The sequence below is a fragment of the Cryptotermes secundus genome, unplaced genomic scaffold, assembly GCF_002891405.2.
Source record: "Cryptotermes secundus unplaced genomic scaffold, Csec_1.0 scaffold2567, whole genome shotgun sequence".
NCBI classification, from domain to species: domain Eukaryota; kingdom Metazoa; phylum Arthropoda; class Insecta; order Blattodea; family Kalotermitidae; genus Cryptotermes; species Cryptotermes secundus.
The window spans coordinates 1850-26213 of record NW_019733904.1 but is presented as its reverse complement, the minus strand read 5'-3'; the positions used below and the strand labels follow the sequence as shown (position 1 = coordinate 26213).

At 42.1% G+C, this 24364-nt stretch overlaps 1 protein-coding gene across 1 annotated transcript in view; it reads right to left on the bottom strand.

Moving 5' to 3' along the window:
- LOC111868376 (band 4.1-like protein 4) overlaps window positions 1-22061 on the bottom strand; it is a gene marked incomplete at both ends in the record, with an annotated part of 103023 nt that extends 80962 nt beyond the window's left edge. The window contains 1 exon segment of the mRNA XM_023858964.2: window positions 21974-22061. Within this exon segment, the coding sequence (XP_023714732.2) occupies window positions 21974-22061 (88 nt within the window).
- Between the last annotated feature and the right edge of the window lie 2303 nt (window positions 22062-24364).

Genomic DNA, 24364 nt, shown 5'->3' with positions numbered 1-24364 from the left:
AAAAAAGAAGGTAAAGACAGTGCCATCAGCTGCGAAGGTGATGGGCACAGTCTTCTGGGATGCAGAGGGGTTTATTCTGGCCGAATTCCTGTAACCTGGGCAAACCATCAATGCTGCTCTTTATGTCCAGACGCTGCACAAGCTCCGTTCTGCATTGCGCGATAAACGTCCGGGACGAAACATCATCATCCTGCATGACAATGCTTGCCCCCACGCCACTTGCCTCACATTGGAAGCAATTGCAAAGATGGGGTGGGAAGTTCTTCCACACCCCTCCTATAGCCCTGATCTGGCACCCTCCGACTACCATCTTTTCGGATTTGTGAAGGATCAGCTGCGTGAACAACGTTTTGAGACAAGGGAGGCAATTCAGAAAGCAGTGCGTCAGTGTTTTTGGATGGCTGGAACGGAATTTTATAGAAGGGGAATTTTCAAACTCCCAGAACGCTGGGAGAAATGTGTACAAAGAAGTGGCAATTATGTGGAAAAATAAAGAAATGTCTTTAGATTGAGGTGGTGTATTTGGTTTGTCAATAATAAAGCATGTTACTTTACAAAAAATTGTTGCTCATGACTTTCAGTACGACCCTCGTAATTGATCTGTACGAACTCATCCTTACGTGGTGTATGTTCACCCACCACAACAGTTTGTACAACTACACTGCATATATGTTAAAACATGTTTCGGCCCTTTCTGGCGATCTTCAGATCAATACGTACATTTCTACCTTCACTTTACTTTACAGCTATTTCTCCCTACACTGGCCAATATATTACACGTGGAAGACGTTATATAATATTACTGCTTAACTGTGTTAGGCAGTAACACTACACTACAGTGTAGGTAGAAATAGCAGTAAAGTAAAAAGCTGAATGTACCTGACGACCGCTGTAGTTACACACTATTGTGGTGACTGAACATAACGCTAAGTTGCACACACAAAATATGACGCTTAAATGCAATATTTTTTTATTTGCTAGAAGTTCCTCGTAAAGTAATATCCAAAATTTCGTCCAAATTAGGTCCAAATATTTCCTTGAACAATCCGCTTTTAAGACAAATACACCTTATATAGGCCGCTGAACGTATGTTTCTCAACTATGCAAGGCTGCGTACATCCAGTTCAAGGTTTCCGGGATACAGGCTTTTTCCGATGTTTGTTAAGCTTTGAAACTGATCTCTCCACCAAATTTCGTTATCTTCTCACGCTTTCCTGTCCTTTGGGATTACGTGCTGGTAGTTTGGTTATCTTTCATCGTATTTTCAAGACAATTCCAGTTTAATTTATATTTCCTTCACTTCTTTTACTGTATTATAATTTTGCGGTAGATTTATTTCATTTTTATTTGGTATTCTCTTGCAATGTTACTTCTAGGGGGGGAGGGGACCTACTAAATCTCATACCTGCAGCTTATATGCTTTCTCCCCATTTCTCTTCTCGGTCCAAGTTTCACCTCAGCATTGCAAATTCTGCTCGGCTGCTTTACTATACTGTCACAAGCAAACGCCTCTTCTCACTTTACGTTTCAAATTTATCTCCATTGTTGTGTTCTATATACACGGATATGGTACCTTTTCTGTGTTTTCATTCATATGATCAGATTAATCACAGCTCCCTCTTGAAAACAAAACAATCCTATACAAAACAATAATCAAACCAGTCTGGACCTACGGGATAGAGTTATGGGGATGCAGCAAACCTTCCAACAAAAATTTTCTCCAAACTTTCCAATCCAAAACGCTAAGAAAACTAGTCAATGCTCCTGGTACGTATCAAAGACTATCATACACAATGATCTAAGCATACCATATGTAACAGAAGTCATCAGAGCATACGCGGAGAAACACAAAAACCGGANCACAAAAGCGGCTGACAAAATTGTTTTTATTGAGAATAAAATAAAGTGACAAAAATAATAATTATGCATAAACTTGTTGTTCTGTGATCTGTGAGCCTATTTTCACTACTTTATAACGTTGCTATATGTTAACACCTGCGTCCATATTCTTCGAGGCTCCATGAGCCCTAAATTCCAGTGCGTTCTACGAGGGAGAGTCAGTAAATAGATCACAAATGGATCTAAAACGTAAAACATGTGATAATCGAACCTGGAAAAGAAACATCGATATATCATTCACATAGTGTAAGACCACTTCTGTGGTCTAGTGGTCAGAGTTCCTGTCCACAGATCCAGTGGTACGGGTTCGATTCCCGGCGCTACCGGATTTTCTAAGAAGTAGTGGGTCTGGAACGGGCTCCACTCAGCCTCGTGAGGATAACTGAGGAGCTACATGAATGGAAAAGTAATGGCTCCGGTCTAGAAAACCGAAATTAACAGGTGTGGGGATTCGCTGTGCTGACGAGGCGACACCCTCTCTGCGCCAAAGTTGGCAGATTATGCATAACTGTGGGGAAAAATTATTGGTGTTTTGAGAATTGGAGACCAACCGCCAAAGGACTGTAATGCCGGTACTTTCTTCATTGCAAAAAGATGAAGGTGTTCTTTGTATCTAACATGAATAACCTTAAATAATGAGTATAAGCCTGAATATAAAATTACTGGTTTCCTCCCTTTCCTACAACCGCACCCTCCACTCTCATTTGGCAAGGTCGTTCATAGGGTACAAACAAAAGCCTCGACTACATTTTCTTCGAGTATACTCCACTCGGAATGCGTACGGAGGTCATGCAAAGAAAACAGGGGGTACACGTGATAGCATGTTCGCTTATTAATGGCTTGCGGAGCAGAGAAGTACGCTTCGCGGAATACACGTGATGCAATGGACATTGGGGAATAACCGGCGCGTTGTGAACTGCGCTTTTATCGCGTCCTGCTGCCTACCTCTCGTGTGTTTACATGCATTCCGCAGACACTGCGAGCGAAGTGCAACTATCGAACTCCATGTTATAGCGTTTTCCTTTCTTCTTTAGCGCATAGGAACTTCACTAAAACTATGAGACAGTCTCCTACTAGAGCAGCCAAGTCCCGTACATGGTTTCGCATTCTCGCGGCCCATTATGACACCCGAAGGCTCATTATCAACTCCATAAAAACACAACTCGACCTTATCTTGAACCAGCTGAATTTATCGTACACTTTCACGCACTCTTTATGTAAGACACACCGTAATACAGGGCACTATGCTACAAGTCGGAAGGTCGCGGGTTTAATTCCCGTTGAGGTCACTGGATTTTTTCAATTTACCTAATCCTTCCAGGCGCAATATGGCCCTGGAGTCGACTCAGCCTCTAACAGAAATGAATACCAGGAATCTTCCTTGAGCTAAAAAAGCGCGGCAGGCGCGTAGGGCTGACAACCGACAACCTTACCGCCATTTATGAGCCGATTGTCTAGAAAATGTGGGAGCCTGAACCTCTCACAACCCTATGGGCCTCCACGGCCTGTTACAGGGATAGTTTTCCCTTACTACCTCCTGCTTTAAGTCTGGGTTTCCCCACTGGATATATCTACCCTTGAGGTTGTCAGAATAGAATCTGCCATACATTTCTCGCTTCCACCATGAGTCCTTGGTTTGTGTTCAGCCGATATTTGCTGAAGAGTACAGAAGGTTCAGACTGTCATCACAGAATCTCACTACTGGACTCTACCTTAAGTCAGTTCAGATCAGTACGTCTTATAACAATATCAATTATAACAACAAATTTAATAGTGTTCATTTATCAAGTGGTTTCTTATTAGGCTACCAACCAAAACTGCATTATTTTCTCCTACGTGTGCTGTGCCATGCTCATCTCATTCCTTATAACTGAGTAATCACACTCATAAGGCTAATGAAGAGTGTAAACCCTGAACGTCGCCATTATATCTTTCGTTTTAAACTGTTTTCCTATTACTTCATCACATTGGATCGAAATTCTCCCCTCAGCACTTCATTCCGTAAGCGTTTTCGTCACCTACAGCAGTTCCTTTGGCTGCGGTTTCGAGACATCGGGAACTGTAATTTAAGGGGGAGGGTACACCAAGAAAACTGGCAACCGCAACGCAACCGCAATTTCCGAGAACTGTTATCAGCCCGAGATGAACACGTTAGCGAATGGAGCAGCCCAGATTGAGGAAAGGGCAATGCAACTCGTGGGAAAACTCAACTTCCAGGCAACGGAACACGCCAGTCTTCTCACAATTGCGTTGCCGCGTGGTTTCCTAGCGTCAGCTGTCCTATAACGCGCTTCAGTGATTCATTTGTTTAAGATGGCACGAAAGGTTGACGAAGCTCCTAATTTTATGTTTGTACAGTTACTTCAGCAAGAGCCTGGTGTATATGACAAATGCCACCCGGACAACACTAGGCAGGACAAAACAGATTTGGATTGGGAAAGAATTTCTCAAGAGACTAAGGAGTCTGGATCCTGGTTAAGTACTTTCGAAACAATATAAACACATCAGTTTAAATTTTCGCAGAAGAACGAATGCGCCCAATGTTTTCTTTTCCTAATATTTTATTTAGGCATTCTGTTGCATTACTATACAGTTTATTTCACATATATTTCCGTCTCAAATAAAACTTATTATATAATCACCCTTCTTCCACATTACATGGTTCGGATGAATACGGCCATTATCAGGTGTCTCCTATCTTGCTAATATTGTTGCAGTGTATGTCAAAATGTCGTGTCGCGCGTGAATGCGATATTTCCTGAGTAAAATAAATTGACCTTAGTTAAAACAAATTAATTAAATCCCAATATTTTCCTTATGGCCGTCGTCCTCTCTTCTCACGCCGTCTCAACCTGTCTCAACTTCCCACCTTATTATGAGAGGATCAGTATTATTATCTTCCATTGCAGAGAGTAAGTGCACGAAATGAAAAAAAATAGTCATGCATTACGGCTGATGAGCATACCGACTTAAGATAAGGTGAGCAACTAATCAAATCTAAGTTTCTTCAATGTGCGCCTGCTAATCTGGAAACCAGCTGCCTGCTTGAAATCGAAAATTGCGGTTGCGTTGGGGTTGCCAGCTTCCTTGGTGTGCCCTCGCCCTGACAGTCTGAGGAACTGGGATTCAATATGTTTTATTCCACACAATTCGTCGCTGCAGTTCCAGTTACGAGATCCTGGCTGATCAGACCCGCCAACCTGCCAGCTTGAAACGCTACTCCATCTTTCTGTGGATCGCTGCACGGCTTTGAGGAGGGTGCTAGCCGATGTTGACGTCGCTAAGTGGGCTGCAGAGATCTTAAGGACGACAAGGAAGAGATTGTATGTACAGAATACCAAGTCTCATCAGATTACATCATTAGTTTATAGGGAAAAGTCTTGGCACTTTGTTACCGGCACTCCTTGATCAGGATGGATATAAGTGGAAAGCTGTTGTGACACTGGACCCGGCGTCTCTTGGTTTCGGTACGCTTTCAAGAACAACCGTCAGAGTGACTTGACCCTTGTGACGTCACAGGCGTGCCATTAGGCATGCATATGGAGCAGTGACCTATAGTTCAGCAGCATGGCGGCTCAGCACAGGAGACATTACGCACGGTAGCGACAGTGTTTCGTAATCATAGGCTCCTTTGTTGACAGAGCTGTGGGCTGAAGATTGAGAAACAATTGAGGGGTTTAGTGCAAAAAGAGTGTAACTCCGAGAAACAACTAAAATCTCTTAACTGACCTATAAACAAAATTAAGTAGCGCCCAATTATAAGATCAGTAAAATTAGATTTTAATTTTTAAATAACCATCTACACTACTTCGCAGGGAACTAACATATATTAAAAATCAACTTCGACCACGTGGGCCATCATGAGATAGGGTATCAACAAAACCTCCATTACGTTTTTCTTCCTCATTCATTCATATATGGATCAAGATTCCTCTCAATAGGTCTACACTATTTTCTATATATTAATATTCTTCGCATGTTCATTTGTTCATTCATCAATNATTCATTCATATATGGATCAAGATTCCTCTCAATAGGTCTACATTATTTTCTATATATTAATATGCTTCGCATGTTCATTTGTTCATTCATCAACGCCTCTACAGCGCTTTGTTGGGCCATGGCCTCTTCTTCAGTTCCTTAATCATTTTTACACAGTCTGCAGGACTCCTTGGCCGAGAGATCAACGTTGCGAGGCCGCAACCTACACACAGGACAACATAAACAGAGAATAAACATATATACAGAGCTTCCATGCCTTGAGTGGGTTTCGAACCTATGATCCCAGTATTCGAGCGGGTGAAGACAGTACATGCCTTGGACCGCGCGGACACTGTGATTGGCATTTCTGGCATGTAGTATAAGCATTTCCAAAGAAACTTGTGTGATGAACTTTAGTTAATACTTGTATCAATTGCTGTAAGATAAACATTATGCAGTATAAAGTAACACGTGTGTGGATTGTGAATGTTCTAATACAAATGCGAAGTTGTCCCTGCGCTTAACTAATTAAGCAGTACGCCACGAAGACATGGGGGAGTGGAGCTATGGCTTCGCCATTCTTGACCTCAGTAGTAGCTGGAGGTGAGTGGTCACCTTCATGCCCCTGCCGTTTTACCCCCGAGAAAGGAGCCTCCGGCACCAATTGGGCATAAGGGCGGGTGGGCCCCACAACCGGTCTGAGCGCTGTGGAGAAGAGACGAAATTTCTTATGTCTGCCAGGAATCGAACCCCGGCCGTCCAGCCTCTATTTACCGCTATACCGACTGAACTGTTCCATCCCTAGCGGATGTTCTTTATAACATGACTATATAATATCCAAGAGTCATTTTGTTAAAATAAAAATAAAAAATGTTATAATGAAATAATTAAAACTGCATTCAGCTATTGCAGTTATACTGCAGCGTAAAGAAAAGGAGGCCCAAAGTTGCGCCAAGTATTGCGCAGGCCTACTCAACAGGCACAGCAGCTTTATGGAGCAGAAGAGAACGTCGCGCTAGAATTTTTGGTATTCCCCCGCCTCGTACTAGCACAGAGGATGTTTGTCCTGAGTTTAATCTTGATTTCTCTTAGTTCCTTTTGGCATATGCCGGGGCCAGTGCCTTGGGATGTGTATGACTACCGTTTCCTTCCGCATCTCTCGGAATTTATGATTATTCGATGCTACAGAATCTCTGCAGTTCAAAAGCAGTATTAATTGAAGTACATAATAACCAGCAGATATGTACTTTTTAGAGACAAAATGGATTTCATACATCACTTCAACGGCAAGCAGAAACTTAGCCACACTGGATTTAGAAGCGATCTGCTTTACTTCCGAAGCTGGGTACCGAGGAGCAAGAACAGGATTAAAATACTTCAAGGAAGTACTGAAAAACTTCACATGATTTACTGAAGAAATGTCATCTAAACAAAGCATTATTTAATTATCTCGATGAACTTACAAGTAGGCACAATATAACAACACGAATTCAACGTTATTTTTTTATTGCTAGTGGGGTGGGACTAAGTCCTTTGTAGGGCCGCACCATAGCTCAAGCGGTTAGTCGCTGGCTTGCCATCGAGGCGGCCCGGGTTCCATCCCGGGCCGCCGCGANGCGACTAACCGCTTGAGCTACGGCGAGGCCAATTCAACGTTAAATGTGTAGTCGACATTGTAACCAGGAACAGATGCGACATAAACGCTCACAATAAAGGAATACACAGTACACCCCAAATAATTAAACTCGGGAAGACAAGCCCAAAAGGACAAGGGAGAACAAACTAAAAACTAATAATATAGCGAAGTCCTTCAGTAACTACAGTAATTTAATTATACAACAGAGAACCCCGGGCGAAGGACAACCTACAATAAAAGTAAAACAAGTAAAGTAAACCTATCCCTGTACCAGGCCGTGAAGGCCCATAGGGTTGTGAGACGTTGAGGCTCCCACATTATCTAGACAATCGGCTCAAAGATGGCGGTAAGGTTGACAGCCTTACGCGCCGGCCGCGCTTTACTACCCAGGAAAATTACTTAATTAATTCCTGGTACTCATTTCTGTTAGAGGCTGAGTCGACCCCAGGGCCATAGTGCGGCTGGAAGGATTAGGACAATTGAAAAAATCCAATGACCTCATCGGGACTTTAACCCGCGACCTTCCGGATTGTAGCATATGCGGGACAAACACACAAACACAACACGGAATTTTATATTCACAGCAAGAGAATTTTTTATAATTTTAATTTTCATTTCTGAACAAGTTTAAAAGTAGAAAAGTTCTTGCACTTTCCTGATGGTTGTACGCATTGCCTGTATGTGACTGTGATGAGCAGCACTAATATGGATCTATAATAGGCCAGTGCAATAGCCTCAGATGTATTTAACGAGATTGCCTGAAGATGGTCCCATATGCGGACCGAAACATGTAGCAACTATTAAATAAATGTGAGCAGTTTGATTGTTTTATTTTTTATTTATTGTTGTATTGACGGCCAAATACCATCAACAACAAAGTTATAAAGTGATTTAACAAAGCAATGGAATCTTCTAGCACGGATTTGCATACATTCTGTGGTCTACTTGTTTCTGCCGAGATAAGGTGGAGCTATATCCATTTTGCACTAAGCATCTCACTCGAGTTACCGGAAGCCTCATAACTTTCTTGTAAACTGGCAGTGAATAATAGGGACATGTACCCTCAGACACGACATGCAGTCAAAAAGAAAGTATCGAAAGTTCAACCACCATGTACACTATTGTTTACTTTATTGCATTTGAAAGCTTGACTGTAGGAGTAGTCAGGGCAAAGGTCTCGCATACTGGTAGTAAACAAACTTGCAAATATACATTAATGTCATTCCGAAATAATAAGCAATTTATAATGTAACAGTAATTATGAAATCCATGTTAAAAATCCTTGTATACGCCACCACACGACTCCACCACCCCCAACCCATATTATATTCACTTACGAGTACATGGCTCTATATCCCAACCAAGCTCAATTTTATCCTACTTGTCCTTATTTCGAAGGAAATAAAAAGTAGGCTAATGAGACCACCAAGGTGTTTCGTGTGTTTGTGTATCACTTCTGTAGACTTTTGAATGCCTGAACCAATCTTTCCGACACTTCGTATGTGCTGTACATCTTGACACATGAGCCAATCTCAACGGTGTACATTACAAATCCCCCCCCCAACAACTGCTGTGTCTGTATATGTATCCCCTATTGTTGGTAAGCAACGGCTCAGTAATAAAGTTACCGCGGCAACTGATACACACGTAACAATAGGAATATTGTTGAACGCGTCGTTTTCTATGCGGTCCGTGTCACATCGAAGGAAATTAGATTATTAGTTTTTCTCAGGACCTCTTGTTTTTTAAGTACTACAACCAAAAGCTTATACACATTTGCAACTGGGGCTGAGCTCTCTGGTTCCTGAGGAGAGCTGTAGAGATTCGTGCAGAGGATATTGTTCAATACGAGATTGGGCAAATCTCGACTCTTTGTCGCAGGTCACACGCGGAAGCACAAATGTAGCGTTTATGTCCTCCAAAATGGTGATACAGATTCTTCTCTTGAGGGCGAAAGGTAAAGCTTTCCCTGTAACAGGCCGTACAGGCCAACAGGATTGTGAGAGGTTGAGGCTCCCACATTTGCTAGACAATCGGCTCACAGATGGTGGTGAGATTGTCAACCTTATGAGCCGGCCTCCCCCTTTACCCCTGGGCCACGGTGCGGCAGGAAGGATCAGGTCAATTGAAAAATCCAGTAACCTCACTGGGTTTCGTGAGGATTTCGAATAAAAATTTTGTCATCCGTTTCTTGTTAGTGTCGCAGATATCATGTGTATCTGAATGTTCTAGATTTAAACATCCTAAAATACTGGGCAAAAGAAGCTCCTGGAAGTTGAGCATCTTCTCTGTCCCCGACTTTGTTCTCGTGAACTTCCAACCATGTTCAGAAGGAGTCCAGGCATTGCACGTCTAAATACTCATTGCTTTGGAATTATTTTTTAATCGGACTGGGTCGAAGGAGGTACCGTACAAATAGAAAAACAACAAAATAATTTGAAGAAAGCCGTCTTCTGTGGTGTAGCGCAGTGTAGATCTTATTTCGGAGGAACGTCGATTCACACAAGATCCACACGGCGCCACATCCCATTCTTCATAGTCACCGCCGTAAAACCTCAAATCTTACAATACGTAATCTGATGCGAACGTCAGGGTTCTTACGGTAACAACTGAGAAAACTGCCGTCTTCTTGGAAGTAATGCCGTCTAGTCTGGTAGAAATAACAAATGTGTCAGAGGAACCGTCTGTCCATTCTACTGTACATTGAAGACGGATAATGTATGTTATTCCGAAACGTTGACAATATTCTACCAGACTGCACAGCGTCACATCAGACAGAAATCTTTACACATTCGCTGTGAAAGCTCTAGATCAGGCATGTCCAGCTTCAAACAGGTTGGAATCGACTTTTTAGTGTCAAAACTGCCAGTGATCTACCACACCCTCCTATCGTCGTGCCTCGCTTTAAGCAAAAATATTGGTAAAAATAACACGACACGTGATGTTTGTTGTAAAAGCAACATACACTGAAAGTACAGACTACTTTAATATGTATTTTCCCTTCATATTATATTACAAGTGAATTTACATGCTTTTCACGTATAATTTCCCTATAGGCCTATGAGATCAACCAAAAGTCGTCCCGCGATCGACGCGTTGGACATGGCTGCTCTAGATCATACAATGCAATAATCAGTATACAGTTCAACTTTCGAGCCATTCTCACTTCTCTGAACAGCTGAAGTAGTTGCTGAGAGGTATACATTTTGAACGCAATGAAAGGTTAAGCGACACGTACATCGTTCCTGGCAGACAATTCGCAGCCTGGCTCAACAAGTTCATACAGTGACGGAGAAGGTTTATGGAACTGGAGGGAACCTATCGAGAGTCATAAAGGTGACTAAACTCTTGCAACAAGCGTAAACGATACATAAAATACAGAATTTATTGCGTTCCTTGCATCATTAAAGTAGATTCTGGGAGTTCACGTTAAGAGTCATCTGGTGATTTATGTTACAAAAGACAATAATTTCTAACGATGGATGTTGTCATTTGCCAAACACATATTAGACGTATCACTAACAGGAAACAAGCAATGAAAGTGTCAGTATTTTAATGTGAAGTAGGTGTAAATTTCTTCATAGTTAGGTAAGTCGTAAATATAAACGTGTATCCATTATGATCTAGATATTACAATCACGGAACTCATGGTCACATAAAACTGCAATGACGTCAGGTCTATAAAACTGGTCTTCTTCATTGTTATAAGCTAATGCTGTCAATGGTTTGGACTTTGAACCCTCAGTGTGGGCATAACAACTTGGACACTCTTACATTGAAAAGTTTTTTTTCTTTCACACACAGGGGAGCAACGTGTGAAGATTGCGTCGGCAGACTTGGCCACTGACTGGATAGTGAAGAAAAGTATGCCAAGAAGTAGCTGGGTAGTATTATCAGATGTTTGCGGTACGGAGGGTGAATGATACACTGTAACAGGCCCTGTTTAGCACATACTTACTCATGTAACTCAGCCCTTCTTGAGGAGCCGCCAATTCTGCAGCTACTCAAGGATTTCCCTGCATTTTATGGAACCCGAAGGTTCATTACCGTGTTCACAAGAGCCCTCCACTGATCCCTAGCCTGAACCAGATCAATTCAATCCATACCATCCAACCTATCTTTCTAAGATCCATTTTAATATTGTCCAGCCACCTATGTCTTGGTCTTCCCAACATTCTATATGCATTCCTCTTCTACCCTATCCGTGCTACATGCCCTGCCTACCTCATCCTCCTTGACCTGATCATTCTAATTATACTTGGAGAAGGGTACAAGTTATGAAGCTCCTCATTATGCAGTTTTCTCCAACCTCCTGTCACTTCATCTCTCTTCGGTCGAAATATTCTATTCAACACCCTGTTCTCAAACGCTCTCAATTTATGTTCCTCCCCGTAATGTCAGAGACCAAGTTTCACACCCATACAGAACCAAAGGCAAAATTATGTTATAACCCATATACACCTTACAATCCTCGAGGCCAAGTAATGAACTGTGCATTCTGCTGAGAACGGCCAGGTCTAAAAGCACGGACAGTACTGTCTCGGACTATTTTATTGCTAGAATTACGTCATTCCTCGTGTTGGCCCACTAAATATCTCTCGTTTGGGGATTTCCACCAAGCAAGTGTTTCGAGAAGGCTTACAGTGCAGCCTGTCTTAATTCTTATAATTAATGTTGCAGTTAATTAGTTGTTATTAACACACAAGCAGAAATTACTGAACACGGCTATGCCCACGCGAACTGTGTACACAGACCTAATTAAGTCGAGTGATAAGTCTATTTACTCTTTAGACTAGCAACAAAATTAAAAGCACATGACAATTATTCTTCTTGTTCCAGTTGCATGCGAAGCAACTGTTTTAAAAGAAAACAACTTTTACTCTCTGACAAAACGTAGATGGCCTTGATTCTACGGGTGGTGAGTCTGAGTGTGTCTACGTTCTCTGCTCTCTATGGGTGTCCCTTAAAACAGAGTGTTCATATGCTGCTGCTACTACTACTACTAGTACTACCACCATTGCAGCTACTGCTATCACCGCCACCTCCGCCGCCGCCGCTAATACTACTACTACTACTAATAATAATAATAATAATTCAATTTATGTTTATTTCCGTGCAAACTTAAAAGCAAGGAGGCCAATCACAAAGTTAGCAATAGTACATAGAAATACATAAAAATAATTAAAGAATACAATACGACAGTCTATATAAGGGCAACAAATTAATAATTAAAAAATTAGGTTAGGCTTGACAGGCGAGGAAAATAAAATAATAATAATAACATGCATCATTACGGTGGGTTTACATAAAAATTATCTTCATTGGTCACGATCTGTTGGAATCTTACAGCATACATTTGGAATATACAAGGCGAGTTAAGGTAACAGAACATCTTAAAGAAAAGAGAAGGTCACCTCAGTTTACTTCTATAACAAAATTTAGATCAAGAGGCCCAGCCAAGCCTTCGACACAAATGCATGAAACTTATATGGGGTCGGGCATATATAAATCAACATCGCCCCGATGGTACATTTCTTTAAAAACACAGCATATGTTATTTGAAACCAATAAGGACTGAAACTTTGTGAGCCTAAAGGGAATAAAGAGCCGGTCACGGTAGCCCAGCGGTCTAAGGCATGTACTGTCTTCGCTCCCTTGGAAACCGGGATCGTGGGTTCGAATCCCAATCAGGGCATGGATGTTTAGTTTGTGTGTGTGCGTTTTTCTGTGTTTGTGTACAGGTAGAGGCCTTGCGACGAGCTGATCACCCGTCCAAGGAGCCCTACCGCCTGTGTAAGATCTAGGAAAACCGAAGGGAACGGAGAAGTTCATGGAGGGAGGCCTAGCCCCACTGGGGCTGTAGTGCCAAGGGGAAAAGGGGGGGGGATAAAGAGTAGCCTAAGTAAGCAATTTAGGATGCCGTATACTTAGCTTTGGAAGTTCTTGATATATAAAAGTAACACAGGGCGCTGAAATCAATTAAAACTGAACTAGCTGTATATATGAATGAGTCTTTGGAGGAAGAATATGTCAAATGCGGCCATGCGGAAGACGCAGGAGGGAATAAGTAACTAAAATAACTCCACGGAAACGAGCCCTTCATGAGAAACCGCCTCGTGTGCAGCTGCTCAAAAATTTCTCAAAATTTTACAAAACCCGTAGGTTCATTACCATGTTCATGGGAACCCTCTACTGGTCCCTATCCTAAGCCAGATTAATCCAGTCCATACCGTCGCATCCTATCTAAGATCCATTTTAATGTCACGATTTAGGGATGTGTGGCTATAGACGTGTAAGGAGCTAAACTCTACAGATCGCTGACACAGACTAGCGTCCTCAGTCTATTACATTCTCCTATAGACGTTTCGTAGCAGCGGCTTTTACCGAAGGAGATTCTTCAGCTTCCCGCGATCAGGTCCCCTTGCCACAGCCGTCGGTGATGATTTCTTGTCAGCTGACAGCTCAACTAATTGGGTCCCAGGCTGGCGGCCATTTCACACCAACCTTTTAGTCTTCTCTTCACAGGATGACTTTCAATCGACAACTGAACTCTCTTACTCACCAATCAGCTACTTTCACGTCACTTCACTCAACTGAGCTGCTGACAACTCCAACAAATAACCGACTCGTCAGAGTCAGAGTTACTTTACAAATCAGTTCGTCTTGCTGTCAAGCCCCTTGATACTCACGACCAGTAATTGCATTTTCCAACTGAACACTTGCGGTTATAGTCCTTATGTAACATTCTCTTTGAGGGGGGATCTGTCTGTCTTTTACAATGGCTGCTGGTCCTCGCCAGCGCAGTCATTCTCATGTCCGATTCCGTGGGGCTCACGATCACATTTTACTGCTTCAGACTTGAGACTCCACCAATCTTGAGGGCCAGGTCCCCGTACTTATATAACTAGAGGAACAGGGTGGCCCGGTTATACCCCCAGGCATTGGATTCCATTTTCGTGGCCTCCTACGACTCGCAGGGCTACGGTGAAGGGATTCGACTCCGACTCCACAAGGGATACTCAACTGACTTATTGCGTCGAACTGTCCTGCTTATAAGATCTCGGCACAGACCACACAGAAAACACCGTTTCCATAGATATAGTTCAGCAATACCTACACCGTTGCACAGAAACGGGTGTTCATCTGTCTATTGCACAGCAATGGCTGCACACGTTACAATATTACCCACCCACCTACGTTTTCGTCTTCCTAGTGAGCTCTTTCCTCCTGGGTTTCCAAACAATATCTTACGTATATATGCATTCCTATTTTCCTATTTGTGCTACATGCCCTGTCCATCTCATCCTCCTTGACTTGTTCATTCTAATAATCCTTGCAATAGAATACAATTTATGAAGCTCTTCATTATGCAGTTTCCTCCAACCTCCTGTCACTTCATCTCTCTTCGGTCCAAATATTCTCCTCAGCACCCTGTTCTCAAACATCCTCAGTCTATGTTCCTCCTTTAAAGTCAGAGACCAGGTTTCACACCAATACAGAACCACAGGCAAGATTACAGTTTTGTATATTCTAGTTTTTATGTGTTTAGACAACAGACGAGAAGACAAAAGGCTCCGAACTGAATGGTACCAAGCATTACGCGATTTCGGTCTCCTCTTAATTTCCTCTTGAATCAGGTTTTGATTTGTTATGGTCCTTCCAAAATACCTGAAATGTGCCACATTTTCAAAGAATCTGTTAGCTGTTTTCATGTCATCTTTCTGCCTTGCATTCTGGTGACGAGACAGCAGCATACACTTTGTTTTCTCTGCGTTTACTTCTAGACCAACATCCTTACTAACGTCAATTAAAGTGTCTGTGTTTTTCTTTTATCACCCAGTAGATTCACACAATCAGCATAGACCAGCAGCTGATGTGACCCATTTAATTTCAGTCTCACCTGGTTTTCTTAGACCTTCCTACTGGAATATTCCAAAGCAAAGTTGAAAAGCAGTGGCGATAAAGCATATCCTTGTTTTAGACCATTTTGGATAGGAAAATTATGCTATAAATATTTACCCATATGGACTGTTAAACATACCGTATTTACGCATGTATAGGCCGCACATTTTTTGCCAAAAATTCAAGAGGAAAACTGGGATGCGGCTTATATTCGAAATATTCGAAATCACACTTCATTTAAAAAAAATATATTCATAATTAGTAATACTCCTGAAATAATATACCAAGAAAATTATTTTTTCTATAATTTGTCTGAAAATTGTGCTGCGGCCTATACATGCGTAAATACGGTATTGTAATTAGCCTAACTAGTTTCATGGGTATCCCAAACTCCATGATAATATTGTACAATACTTCTCTCCTAACTGAATCATAGGCTTTCTTGAAGTCTATGAATAGCTGATGTACTCTCTCACTGTACTCCCATTTTTCTCCAATATCTGACGAATGCAAAACGCCTGATCTGCAGTTGATCTGTTACGTCGAAGTCCACATTGATGATTCCCTGTAATTTCATCTACATATGGACTTAATCTTGAGAAGAGGATATTTGATAAATCTTTCTATTAAGTTGACCCTGGAAGGAATGGGAAGAAAAAATTAAAATACCTGTTAGATAAACAGGTTGTGAGATTGAAGGCAACAAGAACTGGCTCAGGATCGGGGTTCAATCATTGCGAGTTCAAATTATAAGACATTAAACTGTGTAACTTTTTGCATTGTTCTTTAGAAACGGAAAAGAAAACAAAAATTTTAAATAGATTTATAAAACACTTAAATATATAATAGTATACTGAACTATGTAAGTTAGTTCCCAGCCCTTTTCATAATATACAATGATCTCACTTTATCCAACGCTACGTTAAATTGAGCGACAGTCGAGCAGATGGACTTCCATGTATTGTCCAAGAAGTTGAGCAGATTTTGGCAAGACCACCAGTTTCAGCACCGGACGCAATTAATCTTAGTCTGTGCTCAAAAAGAAAAGGCTCTTACTTTCTTTCCTTGCTGTCGTTGACCGTGAAAATGTGGAATGCAAACAATTGTCCAGAAAAGTTTTCAATGACAAAAACTTGTCCATGGAATAATTCCAGTTTCATTCACTCGTTCTGCAATCATTACCACAATTTTTCTTCTACTTCATACTTACATATGTCCCTTTGGCTGTGGGCTCATCGCCCAGCTTGTGTAGTTGCATTGTTGTTTACCTGGTGTGTGCGTGCAGCTAGTATGGGTGTTTACTGTGTTTGTGCCTACTTCTCTAGCGTAACTGGAGTGTATTTGTGTGCTGCTGTCTAGTGTAAAGTTCGTGCAGTGTCTCAAATATGTGGTTGTATGTGTTGATATATGTATCATGTATATATAGGTTTATTTATTTTTTCCCCCTTGGCACTAGAGCCCCAGTGGGCCTAGGCCTACTTCCATGAACTTCTCCGTTCACTTCGGTTTCTCTAGATCTTACACGTTNGGACTCCTTGGACGGGTGATCAGCTCGTCGCAAGGCCTCTACCTGTACACAAACACAGAAAAACGCACACACACACAAACTAAACATCCATACCGTGAGTGGGATTTGAACCCACGATCCCGGTTTCCGAGCGAGCGAAGACAGTACATGCCTTAGACCGCTCGGCTACCGTGACCAGCGCATATATAGGTTACCTTTTGTAATTCTATAGATGTGAAATTTTTCTAGGGCCTTTAGGCGCTGCCCTTCTTTTCTGTTTCCATAACATCCATGGTGTCGGTCATGGCTCTATATGTATGTCCTGAGTTCAATATATGGTTTGAGTATTCAGAATTGCTACTGTTGCTTCTGCAACAATAATATCTTTTAAATATTGCAGATAAGAGAACTCAACATTCATACCAACACCCATGAACTACACGAAACACGAACGGACCCAGGCTCCTAAAGATTGCATTAATAGGTCCCATAAGAAATTTGGAATTGACTGTTTTTATTAAATTTAATAGGGCTGAACTTGTTAAAATATAATTTTAAATTAATTTTAATTAAGGAGTGCCGGTAACTAGCCACATGCAACTGTGCCATACGGTACAGTAGAACAGTTTAGCATAGCGATAGACACCTGATGGCGGGTGTGTATGGCCGAAACATCTAAATAGTGACTATAACATTCTGTTGCATTAGTGACGGAAACACATATATATATTGGCGCAACAGGATGCTTAGATATAATATTAGTACTAATGTTTGCGGAGAATATTTAGCGATAAATTAAATTAGGGACAGACTGAAAAGGACTGGAGAGGAGACGGTCGTGGCTTATTTTAAACCATTACTCTGTAACAATCATCACTAAGCTCAGACTGTCCACATTTCTTGACTTTGCTATTTTCGACAGAATCAGCAATGGATCTGGTCGAATTCGCTAGCTGAGATAAGGACTGTAGGGGGTGTATTGGTCATAATAGTGCGTCACCCTCCCTCCTTCCCTCCTGCCCACAACGCAATTGCAAAAGCCGATTCGACATTTCTTGCCATATTTCTCACGCGCAAACCAGAGGGCCAGGCCTAAAACACAAGGTAATTCACAATTTATTTCTTTTGTCTCTAAGTAAGCAGACGTTAGAATTTGGCAAAGACGTCATCACCGATGACGTCAAAGTGATCTTTGAAGATAACGAATCAATTCATAAAACTGACCAGTCAAGGCCATTCGCTTTCTCTCCCGCCATGCCCACACGGTCTTGTCTTCTTTAACTTACAGATAATCCAGAGCTAAGAAAAGATCTCATGGGCCGTTCTTGCCAGTGGGGATACGAAGCCGTGATGAGTAAGAAAGGTAATGTCCTTGATGGGACAATGGCATTACACGAAATCGTAATATGGTAATTCTAATGCTACAATATTTCCACAGAGAATTTCAATTAGTTATGCTACATTACTCGCATATAAATTGATTGCAATGTTCAGCGTTATAGAAAAGAAGACCAACAAAGGTGCTGTAGTTAAAGGTCTCAGAATTTGTGCCCTTGTATGGGTATATAGATTTTACCAAGAAGGTCATCTAGTGCAGAAGTCTTAGATTTATTGTAAGTGACCACATGGCCTAAAAACGCCGCTCTTAAGCAAAGAGAACTAAAATCTCCTTTGAAAGTAAGGTCAAATTTACCTGTAAGATTATCGGAAAGAGGTCAGGCGTTGATCATTATGCCAGCAAGGAAATTTGTAATTACATACTGAATAATCTTCGAAACGGTATAACCAGAAACTACGATTGTCATGCAGTTTAATTGTCACAGTAAATTAGGTCGAGGATTCTGTGACACCCGGCGCCCACAGAAACTGGCGTTCTGTTCACTGCGATAATTTCCGTCAAATACTACGAAAGCTGGAAAAAATTAATTTAGACTATGGAACGGAATGGGCCGTCTCTGTGGTCTAGTGGTCAGAGTTCCTGGCTACAGATGTAGACGTTCTGGTTTCGATTCCCGCGCCGCCAGATTTTCTGAGAAGTAGTGGGTCTGGAACGGGGTCCAAGCACCCTCGTGAGGATAACTGAGGAGTTAGTTCAAGGAAATAGTGGCTCCGGTATGGAAAACCGAGATTAATGGCCGTGGGGATCCGTTGCTCTGACTACGCGACACCCTCTATCCGCAAAAGTTGGCACTAACTTCGCCGACAAGCGGCGGTCACTCGGTCGGTATAGTTCGCTTGCGGACTACAGGCCACAGAGTAATGGAACAGAAGTGTGCAACCATAGGTAATACACACATCTTTGCCACACATGTGGGTGATGGCAATGAGCAAAGAATAACTCGCGACAGTAATTCTACAGGACAGATGTCGTTGTATGCTGCGAAAGTACGCAACATCTATCACAATCAAGAGCGAATTCTCACATTATGCTCTGAGATCCACCGCAAACAATTCATACGTTTCTCTTGGACTGACAGAAAGTGTGCGTTGGTGAAGGGAGGACATACTGAGCATATTTCGGATTTATTGAAACTCCAACACAGCCTACGGGTCCAGACTTACGGGGCGTCTGCATGACAACAGCAAAAAGGTTTATATTTTCAGTTTATAATGAGTGCTATTCTGCTTACACTCCGGCAGGCCTACACGTGCTCTTATTGCAAATCCAAAGCTACTTCTCCGACAGAGACCAAGCTTAAAATTATCCAGCAATTTTAGCGCAGACTTGCAATATCAGATTGCATCAACTTCCGTTCAGTACTTTCGACAAACACTGCCACAATTTCTCCGTTATGCGTTGATTTTTCAAATTCTGTGCAAAAATCACACAAAAAATTACATTATTTTCTCTAGCCTGAAGATGGAGGTAGTATGTTCCTCCGATACGTCGGTAAACACCTACCAGTTGTCCCGGTCTCAAAAGACAGCGCCTTCCCATTATGCCTTTCTTTTCTGATTTATGGGCAAAGAACTTATGAAGAATTATCTTATTATTTTCTGTAACCTGAAGATAGAGGCAGTGTGTTCCTACGAAACGTCGGTACACAACTACCAGACTCCACGGTGTCATAACAGACACGACCTCTCCATGATGTGTTCCATTTCCGATTTTTGCGAAAACATCACATGAAGCGTTACATTATCTTCCCTATCCTGAAGATAGAAGCAGTGCGTTCTTCCGAAACTTCGGTAAACACCTACCGGAAGTCGTGGTGTCATAACAGACAAGACCTTCCTCTTATGAGTTCCTTTTTATTTCTATGCAAAGATTATATGAAATATTTACACTATGTTCTATTCCCTGAAGATGGGGAAAATGTGTTCCTCCGAAACTTCGGTACACGTCTACTGGATAACAGACAAGGCCTCTCCCTTATGCCTTGCTTTTCCAATTTCTATGCAAAGAACACACGAAACATATATCTTCTGTACCCTAAGCTTGAAGGCAATGTTTTTACCCGAAATGTCTGTGCACAACTACCAGACATAGTGTCTTATAACTAATGCTAACACTCATACCACTGAAGAGAGAAAAAGCAGGCTGATATCGCGAGGTTGAGAAAATCACAGCAGACTGTACCGTCTGATCCGAAGTGATCTCTATACAGCGCCGAAAGGCTATCTGTGTAGGTTTAATATTCACTGCATATGTGGACGCGCTGTCTGTGGCGTACACTGTTGTGCCTGCAGACTGAGCACAGGTATCATGAGTTCATTAGCGTCGTCCTTGCAACTGACTTATTCTTAATTCGTGAATCTTATTTTTCTGTAAGTAACAATTTATAAGGCCGGATACAATACATAAGGCCAAGATTCGACCGCAAGGAATAGCATGCACTTAAATGTAACGCTTATCCGTGACCAACACGGAACCCAACCTAAAGAGAATTTTTTTTAATTCGCTTAGTGGGGGGTGGAGTCTAACTGGGTCAACTGGCACAGCGGCCACTAATTGGCCTATTGTAGCTTGCCTCGGGTGATTATGATGGTGGAGAATTTTGGTGGAATGAAGATTGGCAGGGGAAACCGAAGTACTCGGAGAAAACCTGCCCCAGCGCCACTTTGTTCACCACAAATTCCACTTGACCAGGCCCGGGATCGAACCCGGGCCGCCGCGATGGGAAGTCACCGGCTAACCGCTTGAGCTATGGCGCGGCCAACCTAAAGAGTAGCTTAGGGTCTTCTTGGATATGATGCCGAATATTTTACACTGATTTCTAATTTGTTTAACGACGCTGCCGATAACTCAGACTACAGAGCGTCGAATAATTGTTATGATAGTGAACAACGAAGCGGCTCCACTTAATTGAAGACACTATTCCGGAATTTACCTGGAGGTACTGAAGAAAACCACGAAAAATATCAGCATATAATGTAACTCCCAGCCGATATTCTAAGCTGAAACAACCCGAATACAAGTCAGATATGTCACCACAAGCGTCAATTTTATCAGTGACGCCGTGTAGTTTCGTGCATCTTGAATAGAGGCAACAGATACTTGTACATATCTACCAAACTGTAAGGCGTAACATGCCAGAAGAATGCCGTCTTCTGGGATGTGGCGCCGTGTAGACCTTGTGCGAACCGACGTTTCGGAGAAACGTATCGCCTGCACCTTCAGGGTGCAAGCAAGGACCCAGCGTGAGCAGGTGGCTGCAAACTGCTGGATCCTCGCTCGCGGATTTTTCTACCCTGAAGATATTGAGGCGATATGTTCCTCCGAAACGTCAGTTCACACAAGATCTGCTTGGCATCACATCCCAGAAGACGGCACTCTTCAGTTACCGCCGTCAGAACCTCAAATCTTACATGCCAAAAGACTTTCCTTTTAATATTCATCGCTTGACAAACTCAAAACTCAATTTAAATCTGCACTACAAAATAGACCCATATATAATTGTTTTTCCGGGGAGATGTCGACGTTGGAAAAAGAGTGACGTTGGCAAAGAAGGTAATATAATTTTGTTTGTTAAGAGGTTTATCAAAATAGGTTTAGTATTTCCCCGAAACGAAATCTTTGATACGCCACTGACTGTAGTGGTACTTACCAGAACAGGGTGGAGGTCCACGCCGTACATCTCGAGCCACTTCACCTTGTCTAGGTAGCTGAGCTCCGCCACAGCGGGCAATTGGCCTCTGAAACACATTAGAATGACCATTACCTCAGGAAGGATCACCTGCCCACGGCGACTCCCACTCAGGCCTCTTAACTCAGAGTTATGGCCGGATTACAGATCTCGAGTTTCACTAACTCACACTGTCAAGACACGAGGCAATCCACCCTATCCTATTAGAGAAATTGGTCCTTTCTGTTTTGTTAAGAGCAAGAGAGTGAAGGTCCACTCATCACCCGGGCGTCATTGCAAGTAAACCTTGCGACAAGGCAAGACCACTCCCTCACTCTCTTCATGAAGGAGACGTCCACGGTCAGATGCAGTTCAACTGACCAGAAGCTGACACTTCGAATAAGATTTAACAAGAACGTCTAGGCTGAACTTGGGTCATCTTCCCTTCAAACGCTTACATCTCTAGACCATTATTATAACAGAATACAAATTAATAATTACAATGAACACATATAATTTTTACCGTTAACGCAACAAGACTTTATTATTTATTTATTCGTATAGCACGCACTACAAGTTTCGACTTCATATGATTCATCTTCAGGTGCTGCAAGTTTCTCATATACTATTACCGAAGTGAAACGCTAACATTTCCATTTTTTTAAATGGTTCGTACAAGTTTAGTTCCTATTCAATTCAGAATCTAGACAAAATTTAGACCAGACTTTGGTTAAAATTAACAATAAAATACAATAAAATAAGAATAAAAATCAATATAAAAATCGTACATGTGACAGTCGTATACATAAGAACAGGTAAACCTAATTTAATAATTACGTGATCCTAAATACAGAATTTGATATCGAAAATGATTTAAAAATTATCTTTCAAAACGTTGCAGGCTGGAAGTAGCTTCGTGTTTGTGCCTGCAGTAGACCACGCAGAGGCTTCGTCAGATTTCTTCTCCTGTTCGCTGCATTGGCTCGCCATGTTAGTATAGTAATGTTACCGTTCTCCAAGAGAACAGATCCCTCTTCTTTCATGTTGTCGGGAGCCAGTGGTTATGTGTGCTGTTTACATTGTGTACTTCCTTGCTCTGCGTGGTTCATGATAATTACATGTGCCACCATTGTTCGTAAGTTGTTAGGCATACGTTCGAAACATCGCACCTCAGCTGTGTAACTGTCAACATGCAATTCTTTGGCACAAACTGTATCAGAACGATTTCATTATGCATCATCATACAAAATTTCACATCCCTCGTTTCATGGTTTCAGAAGTTACTGTTATTAAAAATGGTAAGATAAGCATAAATATAAATTTCGCGTGGGAACCATGTTATTGTTATAAATTAGTCAAACTGATTTTGCATTACAGCCGATTCTCGTAGACACGTGGTGGAAGAAGTGCACTGTTTTGGGCTAATTAGAAAGTGGGATTGTGGGTTGGAACACCATTCAAGGTGCAAGTGTTTGCTGACGCTTTGTGTGTATTCTCGTAATTGAAAAGGCTTTGGGATCACCAAAATTCAAAGGGTGATGACCTTCATTTCAACAACAGAGACCCGAGCAAATGACGTAGCCGAAACCCTATATATAGGTCTCTATTTCGGACGTACCATGTTTGAATGGCAGGAGTTACGGGTTGTCCTAAGTTTTCGTGGTTTTCCTCAGTCTCTCCAGATAAATACCTGGACACTATCTTGAAACAGTCTCAGAGTGCCTCCTTGTAAATCCTTTCATCTCCTCCATCCTACACATTTGTAGTCACCTACCAAACTTCATGGCGTTATAACCCAGATTACAACATGAAACTAAGAAACAGCCGGCTTACTTATTCATTCGAGTTACATCGGAGCAGGAAAGTTCAGTCGGTATAGCGACTGGTTACGGGCTGGACGGCCAAGGGGTTGGAGTTCGAGTCCCGCTAGAGGCAAGATTTTTCTCCTTTCAACATCGTCCAGACCGGTTCTGGGATCCACTCAGCCTGCTATCGAATGGTTATTGGGGGCTTTTCCCTCGGGATTAAAGTGGCCGGAGCGTGAAGGTGACCACTCACCTCTAACTAGAACCAAGGTCAAGAATACATGGATCTTTACATCTACTCCTTTATACGCCTTCATGGCGTAGTATTAATTAGTTGAGCACAGGGACGAGTTTACCTTTATCTTACGCTTCAAGTGACTCAGGCTCGAAACCACTGAGCCCCAGGGGCTCAATTACAAAACACAAACTGCGCCCAAAGCGCGAGGGAGGAGGAACAGATGCTTTGCTGACGGAGCTATATAGGCAAGGAACTAAAAGCATTCTGGATAAAACTTGAAAACATTTAAACAACGAACACTGCATACACAGCTCAGCTGCAAGCATTAAA